A 17,807-nucleotide genomic window follows, 5' to 3' on the forward strand; every position below is an offset into this window, starting at 1 on the left:
AATGTTAATACATAATGACAAAGTATTTTATTGTTGTTAGGAAACATAATTATAAAACCACGAGCTGGTGACCTAATAGTAAAGGGCGGATTGCAATGCTTCCTTCAAACTAAAAACTGGAGGTCTTGAGTTTGAAACCCGCTGTTGGTGTGGAAGCTAGACTTGTGGCCAGGGGGAGGCTGAAATGCCTCTGTAAGTCTTCCTGATCCCCAGAAGGGATAGATTACCGTAGCTTGCCATGTGTCATTAATATAAAATAATTACTTTAATCAACACTTAAGTAATAATCCAATCATCAATTTTCAGGTCATTTAATTTACAAAATTTAGTCTTCTTACCCAAATATTATATTTACAAAAATCATTCAATTTGGAGATTTTTTAGCCATTCATATACAACAAATAAATAAACGGGCCATCATAAAGATGCTACTTATTACCAAAATCGTTAATTAGTTTAACACGCATGGATGACTACACAATTTTCAATGAATTTTTGCATATATAATCTTTAGGTAATGATAGAGAATGAACAAAATTAATTATGATGTTCCTGCAGTGAAAATATATTAATCATAAGTGAAAAGACAGATAAATTTTCAAGAGAAAATACAAATATCATGGGGAATGCATGTGTTATTCATATTCACTTACACATGCCTCTTATGCAAAGGGATTCCTATTTTTATTTTTTTTAAATAAGGATTAGGTGTGAGGCTCACTCCACATCGAACTTCAGCGATTCGAACCGTCTATTTTGTAAGTCTCGTTTCATAAATCATTCTTACAAAAATTTAATTCAATCTGAAACATTTTGCCTATTGTTATTGACATTCCAAAAATCTCATTCTACACTCCAAACTTTCTATATTTTGAAAGAAAAATACACTTGTGAGGAGTGTAGAATGATATTTTTAAAGTGTCAATAACACTTTCCTAATTATCAAGATAAAATTTCATTGTTTCTTATATAACAAAATATTCGTTAATTTCTTTAAACTCAATTACATGTCTTAAACATTTCCAATTTAACTAATACTTTGCAAGGATAATCTATGAGATGTAACTTGAAAAATAAATGGTTTGGAAGGTTAAAGTTTGATGTAATGTGGACTCTACAACTAATCTTCATTTTTACAAAAAAATAGAGATCTCTTCCCTTACAGGTTTCATTCACTTACAATATTATAGTAATTTACCACTACACACAAATTATGCTAAAGTTTATTTGCTTGAAAAAAGAATCTAACTATCAAACGTCACATTATTATAATTCATAAATATGCTCTGAAAATATATTTTTTTTTAGCATTTTCTATTCATATATAATAAAAAGAATATAAAAATAATAGAAATATGGTAAGTGCGTGGGGGATGGGGATGGGGATGACATAGAGATGGGTAGTTGTGTTCGGTCGCTTTAGCGTTTTGGTAGGGGTCTCTCAGGTCGCTGTCAGTCATAATAAGGGGGAAGCAAAGCACAGTGCTCCTAATGCTCAAGAAAGAGATATATACAGGAGAGAGGAGAGAGAAGGGAGAGAGAGAAGAAAGCAAAGAAATACCACCACCTCTTCAGCCCATGAGTAGAACAGTACTGCTCTTCAGTTTTCAGTCTTCAGTCTGTGTGCTGCTGTCTGCCCTTTTCCTTCAGTCATTCCCTCTCTCGAGCGGGAAAAATAAAAAAATAATAATAATGCTATACACGCACAAACCCAAAGAAAAAAGAAAGCAGGAGAGTAAACAATATGTGCGTCTCTCTGTCTCTCTCTCTTCCTTTCTCTCTCTATCTCTATCCTCTAAAGCTTTTTATTCTCTCTAGCTTGTAGCTCCAACCCTCATCCTCATTTCCTCCTCTTCTTATTCTCCAGAGATTAAACGACCATGGCTGCTGCGTTTGATGGCTTCTCCATCCGGTAAGCTTGCTAGCTACCTCAAATTTAGCAACTTTGCTTTGTTTTTTGCCGCTCTTAAAAATTTGTTCTTGTGTTTTTGTAGAGAATATGCAGCGAAGATGCGAACCGTGGACGTTCTGAAATGTTATCCCTTCACGGTTGCGGACATCCACGACGACGAAGATACGAAGAAGAAGAAGGAAGCAGAAGCGGCGGCGTTGCTTCCTCCGATGACTGTGACCAAGTTCAAGTGGTGGTCCCACGAGCTCCACCGCTTGAAAAGATCCAACACAAACCAAGAGGTACTAACCCTTGTGAACAAAGAAAGCTCAGATATTCCGAGAAACGACATCGAGTTCACTGCCGTCGAACGAAGACTTGACAAGGTTGTTGCTGCTGATGGTGATGGTGATGGTGATGCTGAGAGTGAGGAGACCCAAAAATCGTCTGACGACGACTTGTCGTCTTCGGTTTGTCCGGTTTGTAAAGATTTTGCCGGGGCTACCGTGAACGGTGTGAACGCCCATATCGATGGCTGTCTTGTATCGAGGGAGGAGCGGAGGAGGCAGATGAGGAAGGCGAAATCGAAAGCTCCCAAGAAGAGATCGATTGCTGAGATATTCGCCGTGGCGCCGCAGATCCAAACGCATGAAGAAGGAGGTCTTTGTGGAATAGATAAAGTTAATGGAGATGATAATTGTAAGGTGTTGGGTGAGAGTGGCAGTGTTTTAAAGGCAACAAAGAAGGTAAAGAAAAGGAAGAAGGAGAAAAGGGTTTTGTTATTGGAGGAGAACAACAACGACAACAAGAAATTCAAGAAGAAGAAGATTAAGAAGATGAAGAATGAGGGGTTAATTGCAAACAAGGTATGCGACCAACTTTTCATACCATAAAATATTGACTAAGCAGTTGGGTTATGTGTTTTTAATAATTATACCATAAGATTGTTGTTAAATTTGATTACTGTAGTAATAGTTTGATTACTTTGTGCATAAAATTATACTGCTAAAAAAGCTGGGAGAAAACACTGTAATTAGTTTGAGGGGAATGAGTGCGTTTGTTGTGATTGTACCTTGTGTTTTATAGGTTCTTGTTTATTGGGTTATGGAGGGAGAGCGTGGTGATCCAACTGTACAGTACGGATTCAGCAGCAAAATCGATTTTATAGGGTGGAAGATTCTTCTTTACCTTGGTTTGGCAAGTGTATAATCCTAGCTAGGCTAATGATGCTGTTTTTTTCCCCCACTGTTTTGAGTACTAGTCTCTTGGGCAAGATAATATGCTCCAATTTTGATCAGATAGCAATGAAATTTATATAGATTGATAGGATATTGAATTTAGATTGAGAATACGTATGGCGAACGGGTTTCTGATCATCGGGAAATCATGTGATAGAAATGGTTAACATATAATCATATATATCAGGTAAAGTATGGGCATGTAGTAGTACTGTTGTTTAATTTGTGTGATTGCTTGGTGCTGCAAGAAATTAAGAGCGCATTATTGGTGTTTGGACTTGATTTAATTTGGAGCTTCTGGTTGGCTTTGGGGATTATTTAGATATCGTAGACCTTGGAATATCTAGAATACTGGATCTTGTCTGCTCTTTGGTCTGATATGGCTTGGAAGAATATGAACACCCAAGACTAGCTAGCTATATATCAGTACTGGGAAGACGAGAGATTTCAATATATGTATCACTTTTATGTAGTGTGTGAAAGGTTACAGCAGTTATGGAGGACTGGTTTGGAATGTTACTCCAGCTATTCAGTAGGGGTTTGGTCAAGTAAATTTATGCCAGATCCATGTGCTGGTTTATGAGTGGATTGCATGCCTTGAGGAGATAATGGATCAGACATTGAATCAGTGATCAAATGGGCAGTGGTATGATTGATTCAATTTATCTGAATGTCGTAGATTGGTGGAATTATGAATGCTAGATTTATCTGCCTTCAGGATGGCATTTTATGTCTAGTGGTTAGTGGTATATTTTAGAATCGTTTGGAAGGATCACTCACAATAAGTGAAGGGAGGGCTTGCAGATAATGCATGCTGGTGATTTTGCATTCTTCTGTCATCATATGATCACAAGATTGTGACTCGAAAGGTGAAACATCTTTTTAGCATGGATGATATTATTCTGCACATGTTAGCTTTTTGGCTGGATATAGTGTCTTGAAATCTAGGAATTAGTTAAGAAAGCGAGATTGAATGCGAGTTTGTCCTTGTATCTCAATTTAATTTCTTGGTCTGAACAATCTTTGTGGCATGGCTAATAGTTGGAAACTTCGAAAGGATGATAGTGATACTAAAGAATGATATTTCAGTACTACGGAAGATTAGTCTAATTGTTCAAAGATAAAGATGATGGATTTCTCTCTGCGGAATTAGTAACTATATAAAAATTCTAAAATTGAAGCAATCACTTTGATCTTGTGATCTGGAACAATCTCACATAAAGTTTGACCTAGCTGTGTGTGATGTCATTGGTTCCTACCATCATTATCTTACTCTAAATTCTTTAGTTAATGAGACTCTTTCAAGAGAAGCATGGAGAATAAGAATCTGAACTGTTCTTTCTTGAATCAGCTATGTCCATTGAAGGTTTAATGTTAATGTTTCGATTGAGTGACATTGTTTGGACAAGAGCAGTCTCTGGGAAACTTTATAATTGCGATATGATCTGATAAGCTATATTAGTGTCTTAAATCAGCTTTGGACAAGATAGAGAGGTATATATATGATCTGACAAGTTACAAGCCTTTGTAACGGAGTAGGAAAAATTACATCTTATTTGCGATGCAGCTAAATCTCAAGACTGCTTTATCTGGATATATGGTAGAATGACTTCAAGTTGTGATTGGTTGACGGATCTATTTGATGGAAAATATCAATCTGCAGTTGAATATTAAAGTTTGTCTTTCGGTCGGACAAAATTAAAGTATTAACTGTTGCTAGAACAAACTTCAGCTGGGGTGGTGTTTTATTAATCTTCTTGTCATTTTGCTCTTTGTTCATTGGAATTTATGGAAAAAGGATTTGAAAAGTGCTTTTTTTTTTTTTTTTTTTTTTTAGCGTTATGCTAGTTGATTTCTGCTGGAATTTTAGTTTTTCTTCTTTGTCAGAAAGATATACTAGTGCTTTAAAATGGATCGATAATCAATACCTTTAAGTGACTATAAACTTACAGTACGGCAGTCCAAAATACTTGTTGGTTTGGAAAGTCCGTTTGCATGTAAGAGTGCTGTTAATCCAGTAAATTCTGATATTGTAGCTAAAAAATAATTTCTAATGCTTAGTTTGTTAACTACGATTGAATGTTTATGATCAATTTATACAAAGTTTTACTGAAAGAAAGATATAGATTTATGTAAATTTCTTGTTTGTTTTAAGAATTTGTATGTGACGGTGTAATAACTTTCTTGTATGAATCAGGAGCATTCTTGCAAACTTAAATTGCAAAGTTCAGTTAATTTTGCCAAAAAGCTGAATAAGAGGTGTGCGGTGGATGTTTGGGATTCCATAACTGTTCGTGCAAGGACACCAAATCTCAAATGTTTATCTGCAAAGAAGCGAAAAGTTGCTCAAATATCGAAGTCGTTTCCTAAGCATAAAAAACCGGTGTTTGCCGTTCACAGCATTCTCAAGAATCATGATGCTTGTGGGCAGAACTCCACTTATTGCGGCATGCAAAGTGATAGTCAATCAAATCCTTGTGGTATTCAACATTCAGAAAGGCATGTCAGGTTTTCTGGAACGGATCACATACTTAGTCCAAGGAATAATGGAGTGTCTTCCCTTGAGAATAATTCAGATTCCTTTGCTAGTCCATCTGAGAAGGATGAGTATGCTGACAGTAATAAAGAAGCAACCCCCGTGGAGGTAGATAGAAGAGAAAATGATGTTTCAATTGGCACAGATATTGGAACCGAGTCTTGCAGTATAATCGGAAGGAAGGAATTGCCTCTAATTCCCGATCATGTTAATATTCCTAGTTTTCTGAGGCCACATATGACTCATCAAGAAAAAGTAAAGCATTTGCCTGATAAATCTGTGCCTTCAAGTAGTTTTGCGACTGAAGATAATAATTTAGGTATGTTTGAGCAAGGCTACCCTACCCCCACACTTAGACCTGCATATTCTGGCATTCCAAGACCGATTTGTTCTCTAGAAGAACCCTGCCTAAGTACTCAAGGAGCTACTGTTTCCAGAGATTTTGAGCCCAGTGGAATGATTGATTGTGTCATACATCCTATGCACGGAGTTTCTGCAGTGAGTTCAAAGGAAAATACTGGAGCATTTCTTGTCTCTTCTTCATCTAGTTTCAGTTTCAATGAGAATGCAAAGGGGAGGTTTCCGTTCCTGTCACAATCTGAAATAGATAAATTCAGCGGATCGTGGTCTGTACTCCCAATCAGTATGTCCACCTGTGAACTTGATGGGTGGCTCATATCCCTTTCCGGAGTGGAAACAAAGAGCGGTTACATATAGGGAAAGGTGTGCAGATGAGGATTTTGTTGGTTTGCCTCTCAATTCACATGGTGAGCTAATCCAGTTGAGGAAGACGAATGCTATACCAGGGTTTTCCAGTGGCTTACCAATACAGAATTTTACCCACTTAACGAGTATGAGTAGCTTACCAACGCAGAATTTTACCTGTGTACCAAGTACGGGAGATTGTTCGACTGCATACAACAAGCATTTTTTGGAAAGAGAACTTCCAAATGACCGGTTGAACTTCTTTCCTATGGAGAATTATGTTAAAGAGAATCCTAGGTCACATATTCGAGATTTGTTTGGTGCTACTTACTTGCAAAATACTCAAAGAGGCAGATATACATCAGCTTGATTTTGAGAGCGGAAGCAGCCACTCTTTTCGCCCGCTTGTTTCAGACCGAAACCTGATGAATGTCTCTATCAGTGGACGCAGACAATTTGACCAGGTACAGAACCAAAAGATACGTGGAATGATCTCTACGGAAAATTCAGGCCACACACCATTGAACGTGAATCAACCAACGATGCGGTTAATGGGAAAAGATGTGGCAATTGGTAAAAGTAGCAAAGAGATTCAAGGGTTTGAGGATGGAAAAGTGTGGATGGATAAGGAAATTATAGCAGAGCATCATCCTTCAAGTACTGCCTTGGATACTTTGTCGTTGAACAGGAATTTCCAGCAGAACTGGTTTCCATGCACAGCATCGGGAAAGTTGAAAGAACCTGCCGCACAGTCATTTGAAATTCACAGAGAACATGCCCCACAACAAAATTTAATGATGAAAGCTCCAGAGTCTAGATTTCCCCACCCTTACCGCAACTGGCAAAGCAATTCCATGTTTGAAAATGGCAGCCTTACCGCCGACAGATGTCCAAGTTCTAATTTGATCCGTTTTGCTCAGTTGCCTGCTTCGCCTGCAATGTTTAATGGGCCACCTAACTTCCGGGAGCAATTCATATCTGGAGCTGAATCTCTACAATCCCTACAGTTTGGCTCTCAACTACCAGTATTATCTGCTTCTCTGAATACTTGTGGGCATGGGGTTTTAGGACCTGCTGAACTGAATTACAATCAGGATCCACCTCATTTTGTGAAATCATCAATCGGCTTGCCTATCCTGAATCCCGAATGTAGAGAAAAGAATGTGGAGTCATCGTGGTTTGAGAGCTCCTCTAAGGGCATGCCCCCTTGGTTGTTACATGCAACACTGCAAGTCCCAAATGCAGCTTCTCAATCTTTTCCAAATGTGGATAGCAGACACCATCAGCATATTGGGCCGACAGCTAATTTTTTTAGCACATATCATCCTTCGGAAATTTCTTATCCTTGCAATTTCATGACCTCTCATTTACAAGTGAGGGAGAATGCACATACTCCGGCGACTACTGGTATTCCTCCTCTTGCTCGAGCTATTCAAGAAGTAAATCCAAAACCAACCTCTGCCACCAACATGGATAGAAACAGAATCAAGATCAAAGATCCCTATCCCTTCAAGAAAACCAAGAGACCAGCCGTGAAAGCTGTAGATTCAACAAAGGCTCCCGACATGGTGCACTTAGAAACGCAGGAAAAGTTGAGTACTGCCACAGGATCGTCAAGAAGGAACATTTTCGATGAAATGCAGTCTAATTTGAGAGCACTTGACCTCGACTCAAGTTGGAAGAAAGAAAGCGATTTGGGTTGCAGCCAACATTATTTTCAAAAGGCTAGATTTGAACCCTTTGGAGTCGAGTCTTCCAAAATGGACAGCGTTATGAGAAGTACAGGCCCCAGTTAAACTTAGTGCAGGAGCAAAACACATCATAAAACCCACTCCAAATGTGGATCAGGATAACTCCAGGTCAATCCATTCAACAATTCCCTTTGTTGCGGTAACTAATGGTTTCAGAGAACCACAACCTCAGAAGAAAGCAACAAAGATTTACAGGTTTTAGAAGCAAGTCTTTTAAACTGGTTATATTTTCCTTTCCGCTGCATCCATTTTTCTGTCTGATGCTTATAAAGGTTTTGTGACTGCAACAGGTTCACCGTTTAGGTCAGGATACAGGAATGTTCATGTATGAATGCCAAAAGCAGCATAGTTCATAGGATTTCCGGTCGCTCCGCTTGCAGTAACACTAGCCAAATTAACTGTTGGAAACTTTGTATTTTCACATCTGTTTCTTAAGCCATGTTACTCTTCACATGGGATCTGTAAAATATGACCGTGTAATAGTAGATTATATGCTTTTTCCTACAATTTAATTTAGTTCTTTGCAGACTACATCCTTCTGTATCTGAAATTCTACTGGGTGATTCCTGTTTTGTTGAGTGTATTCGAAAATTCTAGTCCCTTCATTAGCAGGGAAATTTTGGCCTTTTTTCTCCCAAGTTTTTGGTACTGTATGCAATGGAAATTTAAAATTTGTTGTATTTCTTCGAAGTACACATTTTGGACATGCATTTTTTATTTATATTACCAAAGTGATCATGAAAAGAAGGTTAAGAGAATTAGAAAGTGAGTAAACATAATTTTCCATTCATATAAACAAAATATAGAAGACCATATGCCTATATACAAAGACCAGATTAATGCACATCTCCTCTATATGTTTGTAGCTTCATAGTTGCTGCATGGATCAGTGCCTCCTAGCTTCTCTTTCAGCCTGCAAAATCACACATTCATTAGTGAACTTAATCTTACCTAGAAAGACATTAATAGATATTAATTAGTGTTTGTACATACTGCTTTGACGACTCTTTCGAAAGCTTCAACTCCATATTGATCGATGAAGTGTTCGACATGCTTCCTTGCGTCGAGGCTCATCATTTGCAGGACCTTCTTCTGACCCGCTGGATAGTTTGAGCTCAAATGGTCTCCAAGCTTCACATACTTCCTCACAACGTTCTCATAAACATAGGCTGCCCCATTGAAAATTGGCAGCACCAACCACATGCAAAATAACAGCTTCATATAGGGCCATATTGGAATCCTATATATGCCAATGTCCAAACAGATGTATAGTTTAATCAAATGTCCAAACAGATGTATAGTTTAATCAATAGTTTCATGAATAATTATTAGAAAAATGTGTATCAGAATAAAGGAAAATGATTTCCGAATTCTATTTTTCTCCTCATATATGCACTCATTTCTTTTATTTATTTGTAGATTAAATAAATGGAATTAGAAAAAACGACAGTGTGAAACCATCTCCCTAGAGTAAATGTGCATGCAGTATTTTGTTGACATACCAAGCTAGTACTTTCCAGAAGGATAGTTCGAATAAGGTTATGAAAGAGTATATAACCCAATATGGTAGCCACTGTTGTTCGTCGAGTGCTGAAGGGCTCTCGATTGCTCTCATTGATGCATACCTGTTCATGCATGGACAAAATGGAAGGAATAAATATATAAACAAATTAGTCAATCAATTCTAGCTGATTATTTCCCCCTTTCGTCGATTATTAAGAATTTACTTACAATGGATAAAGAAGCATCACTCCTGGCCTGCAAGAAGATCAAAAGCAAACATCTCAAGATTAATCGGTAGAAATGAAATATCAATTAGTAAGTTCCGGTTATGATAATCAAAATACACACACACACACACACACACACACACATATATATATATATGGTCGTTCATGCAGGTTATTATTCATACTTCTTGGATAAATTTAAACCAAATCAAGATTAACATATAAAGATGAAGCTGTGCGTGCTTAATTATTATACGTGGCATGGAAATTGACATTTTTCAGACGAAGGCACCATGCATATAAAACATTTTCTGCACTTTTTGTAATAGACATGCATGTCACATTAGTATCGATGTATGGAGGATATAATTATAAAACAATAACAAGAATAAGAACATATGATATTTTAGGTGTGTCTTTTGCAACATACCCGATTATTGTATCCAAATTTTTAGCAATGACTCCAAGAACACCCATGCTGAAACACTACAATTTGATCTGGTTTGCCCGCTCGTTTCTTCTCAAAAATTAACCCTGAAGTGTATGAATAATAATTTCCTGAGAAAATGAGTCGATGATGGGAAGTACAAGTCGTGTATTTAAAGGTCTGTGGATTGTGAAGTTGATTTCATCAAGAAGCCGAAGTAAAGAATTATTGCCCCATCAAAGGGTTTTCTTTTGCTGATCTCAATTGCATTGGCATATATACCTTAGCTAGCTTTTCTTTCTCTTGAAACTTTGTCTCCCTTTTAAAGCCACTTTTACGTGCGTTAATTAGCATCTTATAACATACACATTTCAGTTTTTCTTATTATTTATAACATAAATATTGGTTATAAAAAAAGAATTATAATTACAAGGAATTTTATTTATTAGAAATGCACTCATAAATTAAAGGCTTTGAAAAACCAAGACCCCAATAATCACAAACTTCATGCTGCAACCTTATGAAATTTTATTGATTCGTCCTCTAATGTTTAATACATTGCATGCTTTTATATATATGCATGATGGAGTTAATAGATGTATGGATTTAATTAGTACAATACAATGCACGCTACTAGAATATCAGGACTTAAAAAATGCATTCAATTATTGAAGAAGTTTTGCATATGAAAATGTATCTTTTGATTTAGAGAAAAACATGTATTTTTATCACAATCACATTCAACCTCATATACAAATTAGGTGATTAGTTTTAATATGCATAAGTTAACCAAAAAAAATGTGCATAATTACATTTGATATATATTTTACTTTAGGAAGAAATAAATAAATAATGGAAAACGGGGATAAAAAAAGTTGGTAAAAAAGAGAGTATAAAAGCAGTGGAAACCCTAAAGGTAGAGTGGAGCTGTGGAGGATATAAAAAGCGACAACATATCAAGGCACGTGAGAGTAGGGCCTTCCTTTATAATTCCAAAAGCTTTCATCATTACATGTACTTTGTCCATTCATCAACTGTAACTTGATGTAACACCAACATGTTATGTTATGTAAGACCCAAATCTCACAACACCGTCCACTGTCGGAGGCCTAAGAGCTGGAAACCAAAGGGCAACACCTGAGTTTGTGGCTCTGGTTCTCCCAAATATGGAGGAGGAATCTGTCAATCTCCCAACCTCTCTTCCATTTTCTTCTGTTACCATTTAGTTATGTCAACATCTTATATTGATTTTTTTATAAAAATAAAAAGACAAAAAATAATACGTAAAAGAAGAGGAGGGAAGGAGATGAGAATAGGAGGGAAGAGAATCCTCCTCACCATATATTAAACATCCAACTAAGAATTTGCACACACGTTCAATTTCGTTGATTTTTGAGTTACAAGTTCTTCTCTTTCTCCCTCCCTCTTTGCTGCCTTTCTTCCAACTTGTAACCAGCCCAATGAAGAAGTGCCAAATAGGGTTTGGGTGCCAACTAATGAAACAAACGAGTAGTGAAGTTCAGTTGGCTTTTTGCATGTGAATTTTCATAATTTTCCAGGAAAGCATCATATAGCAGAGGAAGAAGAGAGAAGTATATAAACGGAAAGAGGAGGAAGACAAAAAAGTGTCTGTTGCATCTAACAAATGAAAAAGAATGCAATTATTCAAAACCGTACAATCTACGACTAAGATTAATCGATTATTAGGTTCCTCATAGAAAGGATCCAGAGAGGATCTAAGTCCTCTAGTGCGTGGCAGCCACTCGATCTTCATGTTTGAGACATGTTTCTCTTTTCCTTTTTCCTATTTTGTCAAAATGCATATTTGATCATAATTGGGTTACGTGTGTATCTGATCATAATATGTTTGTCAATATAACTTATTTTTGAAGTAGAAATTAGAATGTATTCTATAACATATAACTTTTGTATGTCAAACAAAGTTAAAATTTGAAAACGCTTTCAAACCTTTAAAGAGCGGCACTCTCACATGAGCTTTCTATGTTAATTATTCTTTAATTTCCGTGATATATTTTGAAAAAAAAAAATTTCTAAAATGAAGATTTGATTCTTGTTAAATGCTAGCCCTAGCATTCGTGTCATGTTTCTCGTGTTCGTATTGTTTTCGTATCATACCCGATAGCTTAACGGGTCGTGTCGTGTAATACCCGTTAAAGTAAACCGGTAATATGACTCGATCTGAAATCAATCCGTTAATATTACCAGGTAATATGATCCGACCTGTTACCTGTTAAGAAAAATATATTTTAAATCAACAAAAATGAAAATGAAAAACATAATTTGACCCAAAAATGTAAACATGATACTAAATTAGTATATACATACTAAATTTCGAAGTTGACCCCTTCATGAAAGTTGTAAAGCTTTTCATTATGAGTGATTACATTTTTCACACTTCTACAATAATTTTTATTACTTTTATTAATTTTGCACTCAAATAAAAAAACATTGTTCATGAGATTTGGAGGGTTTTAAAAATCTAAACAACCATATAACCATTGTCTAAGCGTTGTGGGTGCAATTATGAACGTTTATTATGCATTCACATCTTTCAGACTTATACATTAATGATTATGAATTTTGTTTATTTTGAACTCCTTTAAAAATACTATTCATGAGTTTGTATGGTTTTAAAAATTCAAACGATCATATACCCATCCTCAAAGCGTATAGGATGCGACTACAAGCATTTGCATATTTTTTAATATTTTTCGTATATGTAAATTAATTATTATAATTTTTTAAATGTGTTTGGTATTTTTAAATTACTTGATATTTTTATTTTTATTGTGTTTTATGATTTTTAATCTCAATCTTTGCCTATAATATACTATAAAAATAAATAAATTTTAAAATTTATATAGAATAATAATTAATAAATAATATACACATATTCATTATATCTATTGTATTTTATAATAAGTTTATTCTAGTAGTTTAAAAAATTAAAATCATCAAAATAACTTCTTTTTTTTTTTATCGTGTCGAAACAGGTTATCCGTGTGCTACTCTCGTGTAAATCTATTAAGGATACGTTATTAATGGGTTATTATCGTGTGACCTGATAATGATCCGAAACCCATTATTTTTGTGTCATTTATGTGTCGTGTTAAATGTCACCAGGTATATAAAATGCAATATTAAACCACGTTATTATGGCAAACTTATTGTAAGCTTAGTCTACTTCCACACTCTATTAGTATAGATACTTCCGTTTGTTTAAAAAAAGAACACACACACACACACACACCCACACACAAGGGTAGATTAGTAATTGACTTAAAGTCCTTGCTTCGTGACCCCTTCGCAGTTACCACCGCTGCGCGCCTTCTTACCAAATTGCTCTCCCGCTTCCATATTTTGTCCACACTGCCACTCTCTCTTTCTCGAACAAAACAACCCGCAAACCCTAACCCTAGCGACCCCAATTCTCCTCCGCTCCCTCGCAAAGTCGGCGTCCTTCAGCGTCTCCCTTAACTGTACGTCTCCAAACCCTAATCTCACCATCTCTCCTCTGTTAATTTTGAAACATTTCGTTTTTCTTTTTTTCGGGTTTGAACCCTAAATTGGGTCCGAGTCCGAATGCAATTTGGGGCTTATTTGTTTCTTCGTTTGTTGTGGATTCCTGTATTGTTTTATATTTATATTGGGATTCCTATCCGAGAACCGCAATTGAGTTCTAAAGTGGGCCCTTTGACCCGTACGGATGCGACCCGCTTGGAGTCCGGGTTGGGTCAGGCGGGTCCCGAAATCCGTCTCCGATCCGGCCATTTCCGGAAGCTCGTCTTTCCCAACCTAATTTTACCCCTTTCTGAAATCTGAAATGCCCGACCCGCCTTGTCTCTCCCCATGGACCCGGTTCAATACTCGGGTCGAATTTCAAGACCAGACTTAATGTAATGTTTGCTGTGATTTCTTCAGTATGCACTCTTTGCTTGTGTACGGTAAAAGCTCCTGAACATTGAAGAGCAGAAAGATGCCTTCTTTCTCTCTCTTTTAGTAAAGAATTAGGCATCTTGATGTAATTATGGATTTGTTGCAAACCCGTAAATTTTCGAATTTATGATGCTTTCCATTGTAAATTTTCTAATGCATGGTTGCTATGCAGATTGCGTTACTTGTAGAATGCTTGCACCGATGTCGTAGTTATTTTACAACAACCCTTGTTTGGATTATGGTACAGAGCGAGTCTTCCTGTACTGCATTGTATGTTCTGCAGTTGGCAGGGATGATGCCTTAGCTTCATAGTTCATACTCATCAGTTGTTGTAAAACTATCGATTAACTCCTCTCCTCGATCCAACTATTTGTTGTGTGTTTTATTGAGATGACTGTGCACATTTCTGTCTTCAACACATGTGAATTATAACACTCTGGAGTAACCTTTACAATTAATGCCATTTTTCTGCTGAAAGAAGAGAAGTACATTGGTCATCATCAATCCGAAAAGCTAAATCGAGATTTGTGTTCTTTGAACTGGTTGATGTTGTATTTACACGGGTCAAATCGTGTTTCTCAATTGGGTCATAACATTTCCATATGATACGCCTGGTCCATTCTGGTAGTAGTTCCTTTTCTTTTGATGTCTAGCTTAGCCTCTTTGAGCTGGTTGATTTTTTTATTTTTACTTTTATTTTTGCGAAATTTGTTACTTTACAATACTTCAGTTAATTTTGCACCTCAACATATATTTTATTTAGTGTCAGCATGAGTGTAGGGCATTTGGATAATTGTTTTACCAATTTTGCCTATACAGATATGCAACTCTCATGCATTTGTAAGATTCGCAGTGCTGTCACTTCTACGTTTTCGAATTGTGACGCATAAACAGAAGCCTGCCACTATTTTTTGTCATGTAATTGTTGATCATAACTATGAGACTATTATTAATCCTTTTAGATTGTTTCAACTTCTGTTGTGTGAAAATGCACGGGCAAACGTTTGTAATTTTTTCTTTCTAAATAAAAAAACATATGTTGTCTTATGACATTTTTATTGAGGGAGAATTGATAATTTAAGAAAGGTTGGTAGTCATATCTTTGAGTCGACTTCTTGTTTTGGTTCTCTCCGTTTTTTCTTTTCCTTTTGGGTTAGTAATCCTACTACTAATAATATACATATTCATTTTTTTTTATGTGCAGGTACTGGTGAGGTACTAAGTCAATGCAATGGATATGTCCAATGCGGTGAACATCAAATCAACCAGATTAAAATCTGTCGTGTGGAATGACTTCGATAGGATTAAATTGGCTGATAACACATGTATTGCTGTTTGTAGACATTGTAAAAAGAAACTCAGCGGATCAAGTACCAGTGGGACATCACATTTGAGGAATCATTTAATTAGGTGTCAGAGAAGATCTAATCTTGGCATACCTCAACTCTTTGCAGCAAGAGGAAAGAGAAAGGAAGGGACTTATTTCAACTTGGATCAACGGAAGAAAAAGGATGAAGGTATTAACCTTGTGAATATTAGGTTTGAGCAAGAGCAGACAAAAGATGACATCATTAACTATGGAAGTAATAACTTTGATCAAAGGCGGAGTAGGTTTGATCTTGCCCGAATGATTATTTTACATGGTTATCCCTTGGATATGGTTGAGGATGTTGGATTCAAAGTGTTCGTTAAGAATTTACAGCCATTATTTGAGCTTGTTACATCTGAAAGAGTTGAGGCTGACTGTATGGAGATATATGTGAAAGAGAAGCAAAAAGTGAATGATGTGTTGGATAAATTGCCTGGTAGAATCAGCCTTAGTGCGGATATGTGGGCTTCTTTGGATGGTGCTCAGTACTTGTGCTTGACAGCACACTATATTGATGAGTCTTGGCAGTTAAAGAAGAAGATTTTAAATTTTATTGTCATTGATTCTTCTGATACAGAAGACAAGCATTCAGAAATTATCATGACATCGTTAATCGAATGGGATATTGACCGTAAGTTGTTTTCTATGACATTTGATAGTTATTCCACCAATGACAACATAGTCATTAGAATCAAAGATAGGCTGTCCCAAAACAAGTTACTTTATTGTAATGGTCAGTTATTTGATGTACGTTGTGCAGCAAATGTTCTTAATATGATGTTTCAGGATGCTCTAGAAGCACTTTGTGAGATTACTGATAAGATTCGAGGAAGTATACGGTATGTCAAAAGTTCGCAAGCAGTACAAGCAAAATTTGACGGGATAGCTCAACAAGGTGGAGGTCAGAGTAAGAGATTCTTATGCCTAGATAATCAAATGCAGTGGAACTCGACATATGTTATGCTTGAAATTGCTTTGGAGTACAGGGAAGCATTTTATCTTTTGCATGCAAATGACGTTGTCTACACCATGTGTCCATCTGATATTGAATGGCATAGAGTGAGTGTCATTACGAGCTACTTGAAGCTCTTTGTTGAGGTTACCGATGGTTTCACAAAATTCAAGTCTCCGACTGCAAATTTGTATTTTCCTGAGCTTTGTGAAGTACACTTGCAGCTGAATGAGTGGTGCAAGAATCCAGATGATTATATCAGTTCTCTCGCGTTTAAGATGAGAAGCAGATTTGAAGAATATTGGCAGAGATGTAGCTTGGGTTTAGCGGTTGCAGCCATATTAGACCCTCGGTTCAAGATGAGAGTGGTAGAGTATTATTATGGGCAAGTTTTTGGCAGTGGCGCTCCAAGCCGGATTTCTGAGGCTATTGTGTGTGTCAAGGCACTGTATAATGAACATTCAAACTGCTTAGCTTCCCTTGATCAAGGTGTGGCTTGGCAAGTACGTGATGGTTCTCACTTGCCCGGTTCTGAAAGGGAGTCAGGGGATAGGCTGAGTGGTTTTGATAGATATATAGAGGAAACTAATGAGGCTGATGGAACAAAGTCAGATTTGGACAAGTACTTGGAGGAGCCTGCCTTCCCCCGTCATGCACAGGGATTTGACATATTAAATTGGTGGAAAGTTCATGCTCCTAGGTACCCTGTCCTATCTATGATGGCTCGCAATGTGTTGGGAATTCCTGTGTCAAAAGTTGCTATGGACTCTGCATTCAACACCGGACGAAGAATGGTCGACCGTGATTGGAGTTCCATGAACCCAGGTACCGTCCAAGCATTGATGTGCGCACGAGACTGGATACGAAGTGAACTAGAAAGTTAAATTAGGTCAAATTTTTTTCCTTTAACTACATTTTCGAGATAGATCTTTCATGTATTCCTGTGCAAATTGGAAAGCCAAATTGTATGGGCCTCATTTCAGTTGTTCTTCTTTCATTAGGTCTTTCCATCTCTCAGTAAACTCCTCTCCTGGATTATTCCAGATATTGTACATAGAACCCAAATATTATGTCTTAAATTTTACAGATCCGGATTATGATGTTAGCGTTTCTATTAAAATTGAAGTTAACAAATTTTTGATGCACTCAAGATTGTTTAGACCATATGATTAGTAATGATAATTTAAAGCAACTTTTTGGTTGTTCCAAAGTGAACTTGACATTTTCAGTTCATTTACTTATAAAAGACCT

General features: G+C 36.6%; 3 protein-coding genes across 5 annotated transcripts; 2 read left to right on the forward strand and 1 right to left on the reverse strand.

The window, feature by feature from the left end:
- The first annotated feature begins 1,566 nt into the window (after positions 1-1,566).
- Positions 1,567-8,693, forward strand: LOC103966281. The gene is made up of 5 exons (XM_048563997.1): positions 1,567-1,746; positions 1,868-1,912; positions 1,995-2,757; positions 5,327-8,316; positions 8,412-8,693. The coding sequence occupies exons 2-4, from the start codon at positions 1,881-1,883 to the stop codon at positions 6,380-6,382; spliced, it is 1,851 nt and encodes a 616-aa protein (XP_048419954.1). The 5' UTR covers positions 1,567-1,746; positions 1,868-1,880; the 3' UTR covers positions 6,383-8,316; positions 8,412-8,693.
- A 194-nt stretch (positions 8,694-8,887) lies between these two features.
- On the reverse strand, positions 8,888-10,436 carry LOC103966295 (HVA22-like protein f). Its single transcript, XM_009379452.3, has 5 exons — positions 10,282-10,436; positions 9,853-9,879; positions 9,624-9,746; positions 9,115-9,361; positions 8,888-9,034 (listed from the first exon to the last, which is right to left on the reverse strand). The coding sequence occupies exons 1-5, from the start codon at positions 10,326-10,328 to the stop codon at positions 9,008-9,010; spliced, it is 471 nt and encodes a 156-aa protein (XP_009377727.1). The 5' UTR covers positions 10,329-10,436; the 3' UTR covers positions 8,888-9,007.
- Positions 10,437-13,620: 3,184 nt separating this feature from the next.
- Positions 13,621-17,661, forward strand: LOC103966304 (zinc finger BED domain-containing protein RICESLEEPER 1-like). Of its 3 annotated transcripts, XM_048563979.1 has the most exons (3): positions 13,626-13,778; positions 14,408-14,476; positions 15,440-17,661. In XM_048563979.1, the coding sequence occupies exon 3, from the start codon at positions 15,467-15,469 to the stop codon at positions 17,438-17,440; it is 1,974 nt and encodes a 657-aa protein (XP_048419936.1). In that variant the 5' UTR covers positions 13,626-13,778; positions 14,408-14,476; positions 15,440-15,466; the 3' UTR covers positions 17,441-17,661. The 3 variants fall into 3 exon arrangements, with proteins under 3 accessions (XP_048419935.1, XP_048419934.1, XP_048419936.1); XM_048563978.1 differs by lacking the exon at positions 14,408-14,476 and having other exon boundaries at positions 13,621-14,195; XM_048563977.1 differs by lacking the exon at positions 14,408-14,476 and having other exon boundaries at positions 13,625-13,778.
- The last annotated feature ends 146 nt before the right edge of the window (positions 17,662-17,807 follow it).

The sequence above is a fragment of a genome, unplaced genomic scaffold, assembly GCF_019419815.1.
Source record: "Pyrus x bretschneideri cultivar Hongxiangsu unplaced genomic scaffold, Pyrus_bretschneideri_v1 Contig37, whole genome shotgun sequence".
Taxonomy (NCBI): Eukaryota; Viridiplantae; Streptophyta; class Magnoliopsida; order Rosales; family Rosaceae; genus Pyrus; species Pyrus x bretschneideri.

What these genes read in the sequence shown, in the direction of transcription:
- LOC103966304 (XM_048563978.1), top strand. Translation starts at nt 15,467, where the DNA reads ATGGATATGTCCAATGCGGTGAACATCAAATCAACCAGATTAAAATCT.
- LOC103966295 (XM_009379452.3), bottom strand. Translation starts at nt 10,328, where the DNA reads ATGGGTGTTCTTGGAGTCATTGCTAAAAATTTGGATACAATAATCGG. An exon ending in TTCTGGAAAGTACTAGCTTG is followed by an intron (nt 9,362 to 9,623) that starts GTATGTCAACAA and finishes TGGCATATATAG; the next exon opens with GATTCCAATATGGCCCTATA. An exon ending in TCGAAAGAGTCGTCAAAGCA is followed by an intron (nt 9,035 to 9,114) that starts GTATGTACAAAC and finishes GTGATTTTGCAG; the next exon opens with GCTGAAAGAGAAGCTAGGAG.
- LOC103966281 (XM_048563997.1), top strand. Translation starts at nt 1,881, where the DNA reads ATGGCTGCTGCGTTTGATGGCTTCTCCATCCG. An exon ending in TTTGATGGCTTCTCCATCCG is followed by an intron (nt 1,913 to 1,994) that starts GTAAGCTTGCTA and finishes GTGTTTTTGTAG; the next exon opens with AGAATATGCAGCGAAGATGC. An exon ending in AGGGGTTAATTGCAAACAAG is followed by an intron (nt 2,758 to 5,326) that starts GTATGCGACCAA and finishes TGTATGAATCAG; the next exon opens with GAGCATTCTTGCAAACTTAA.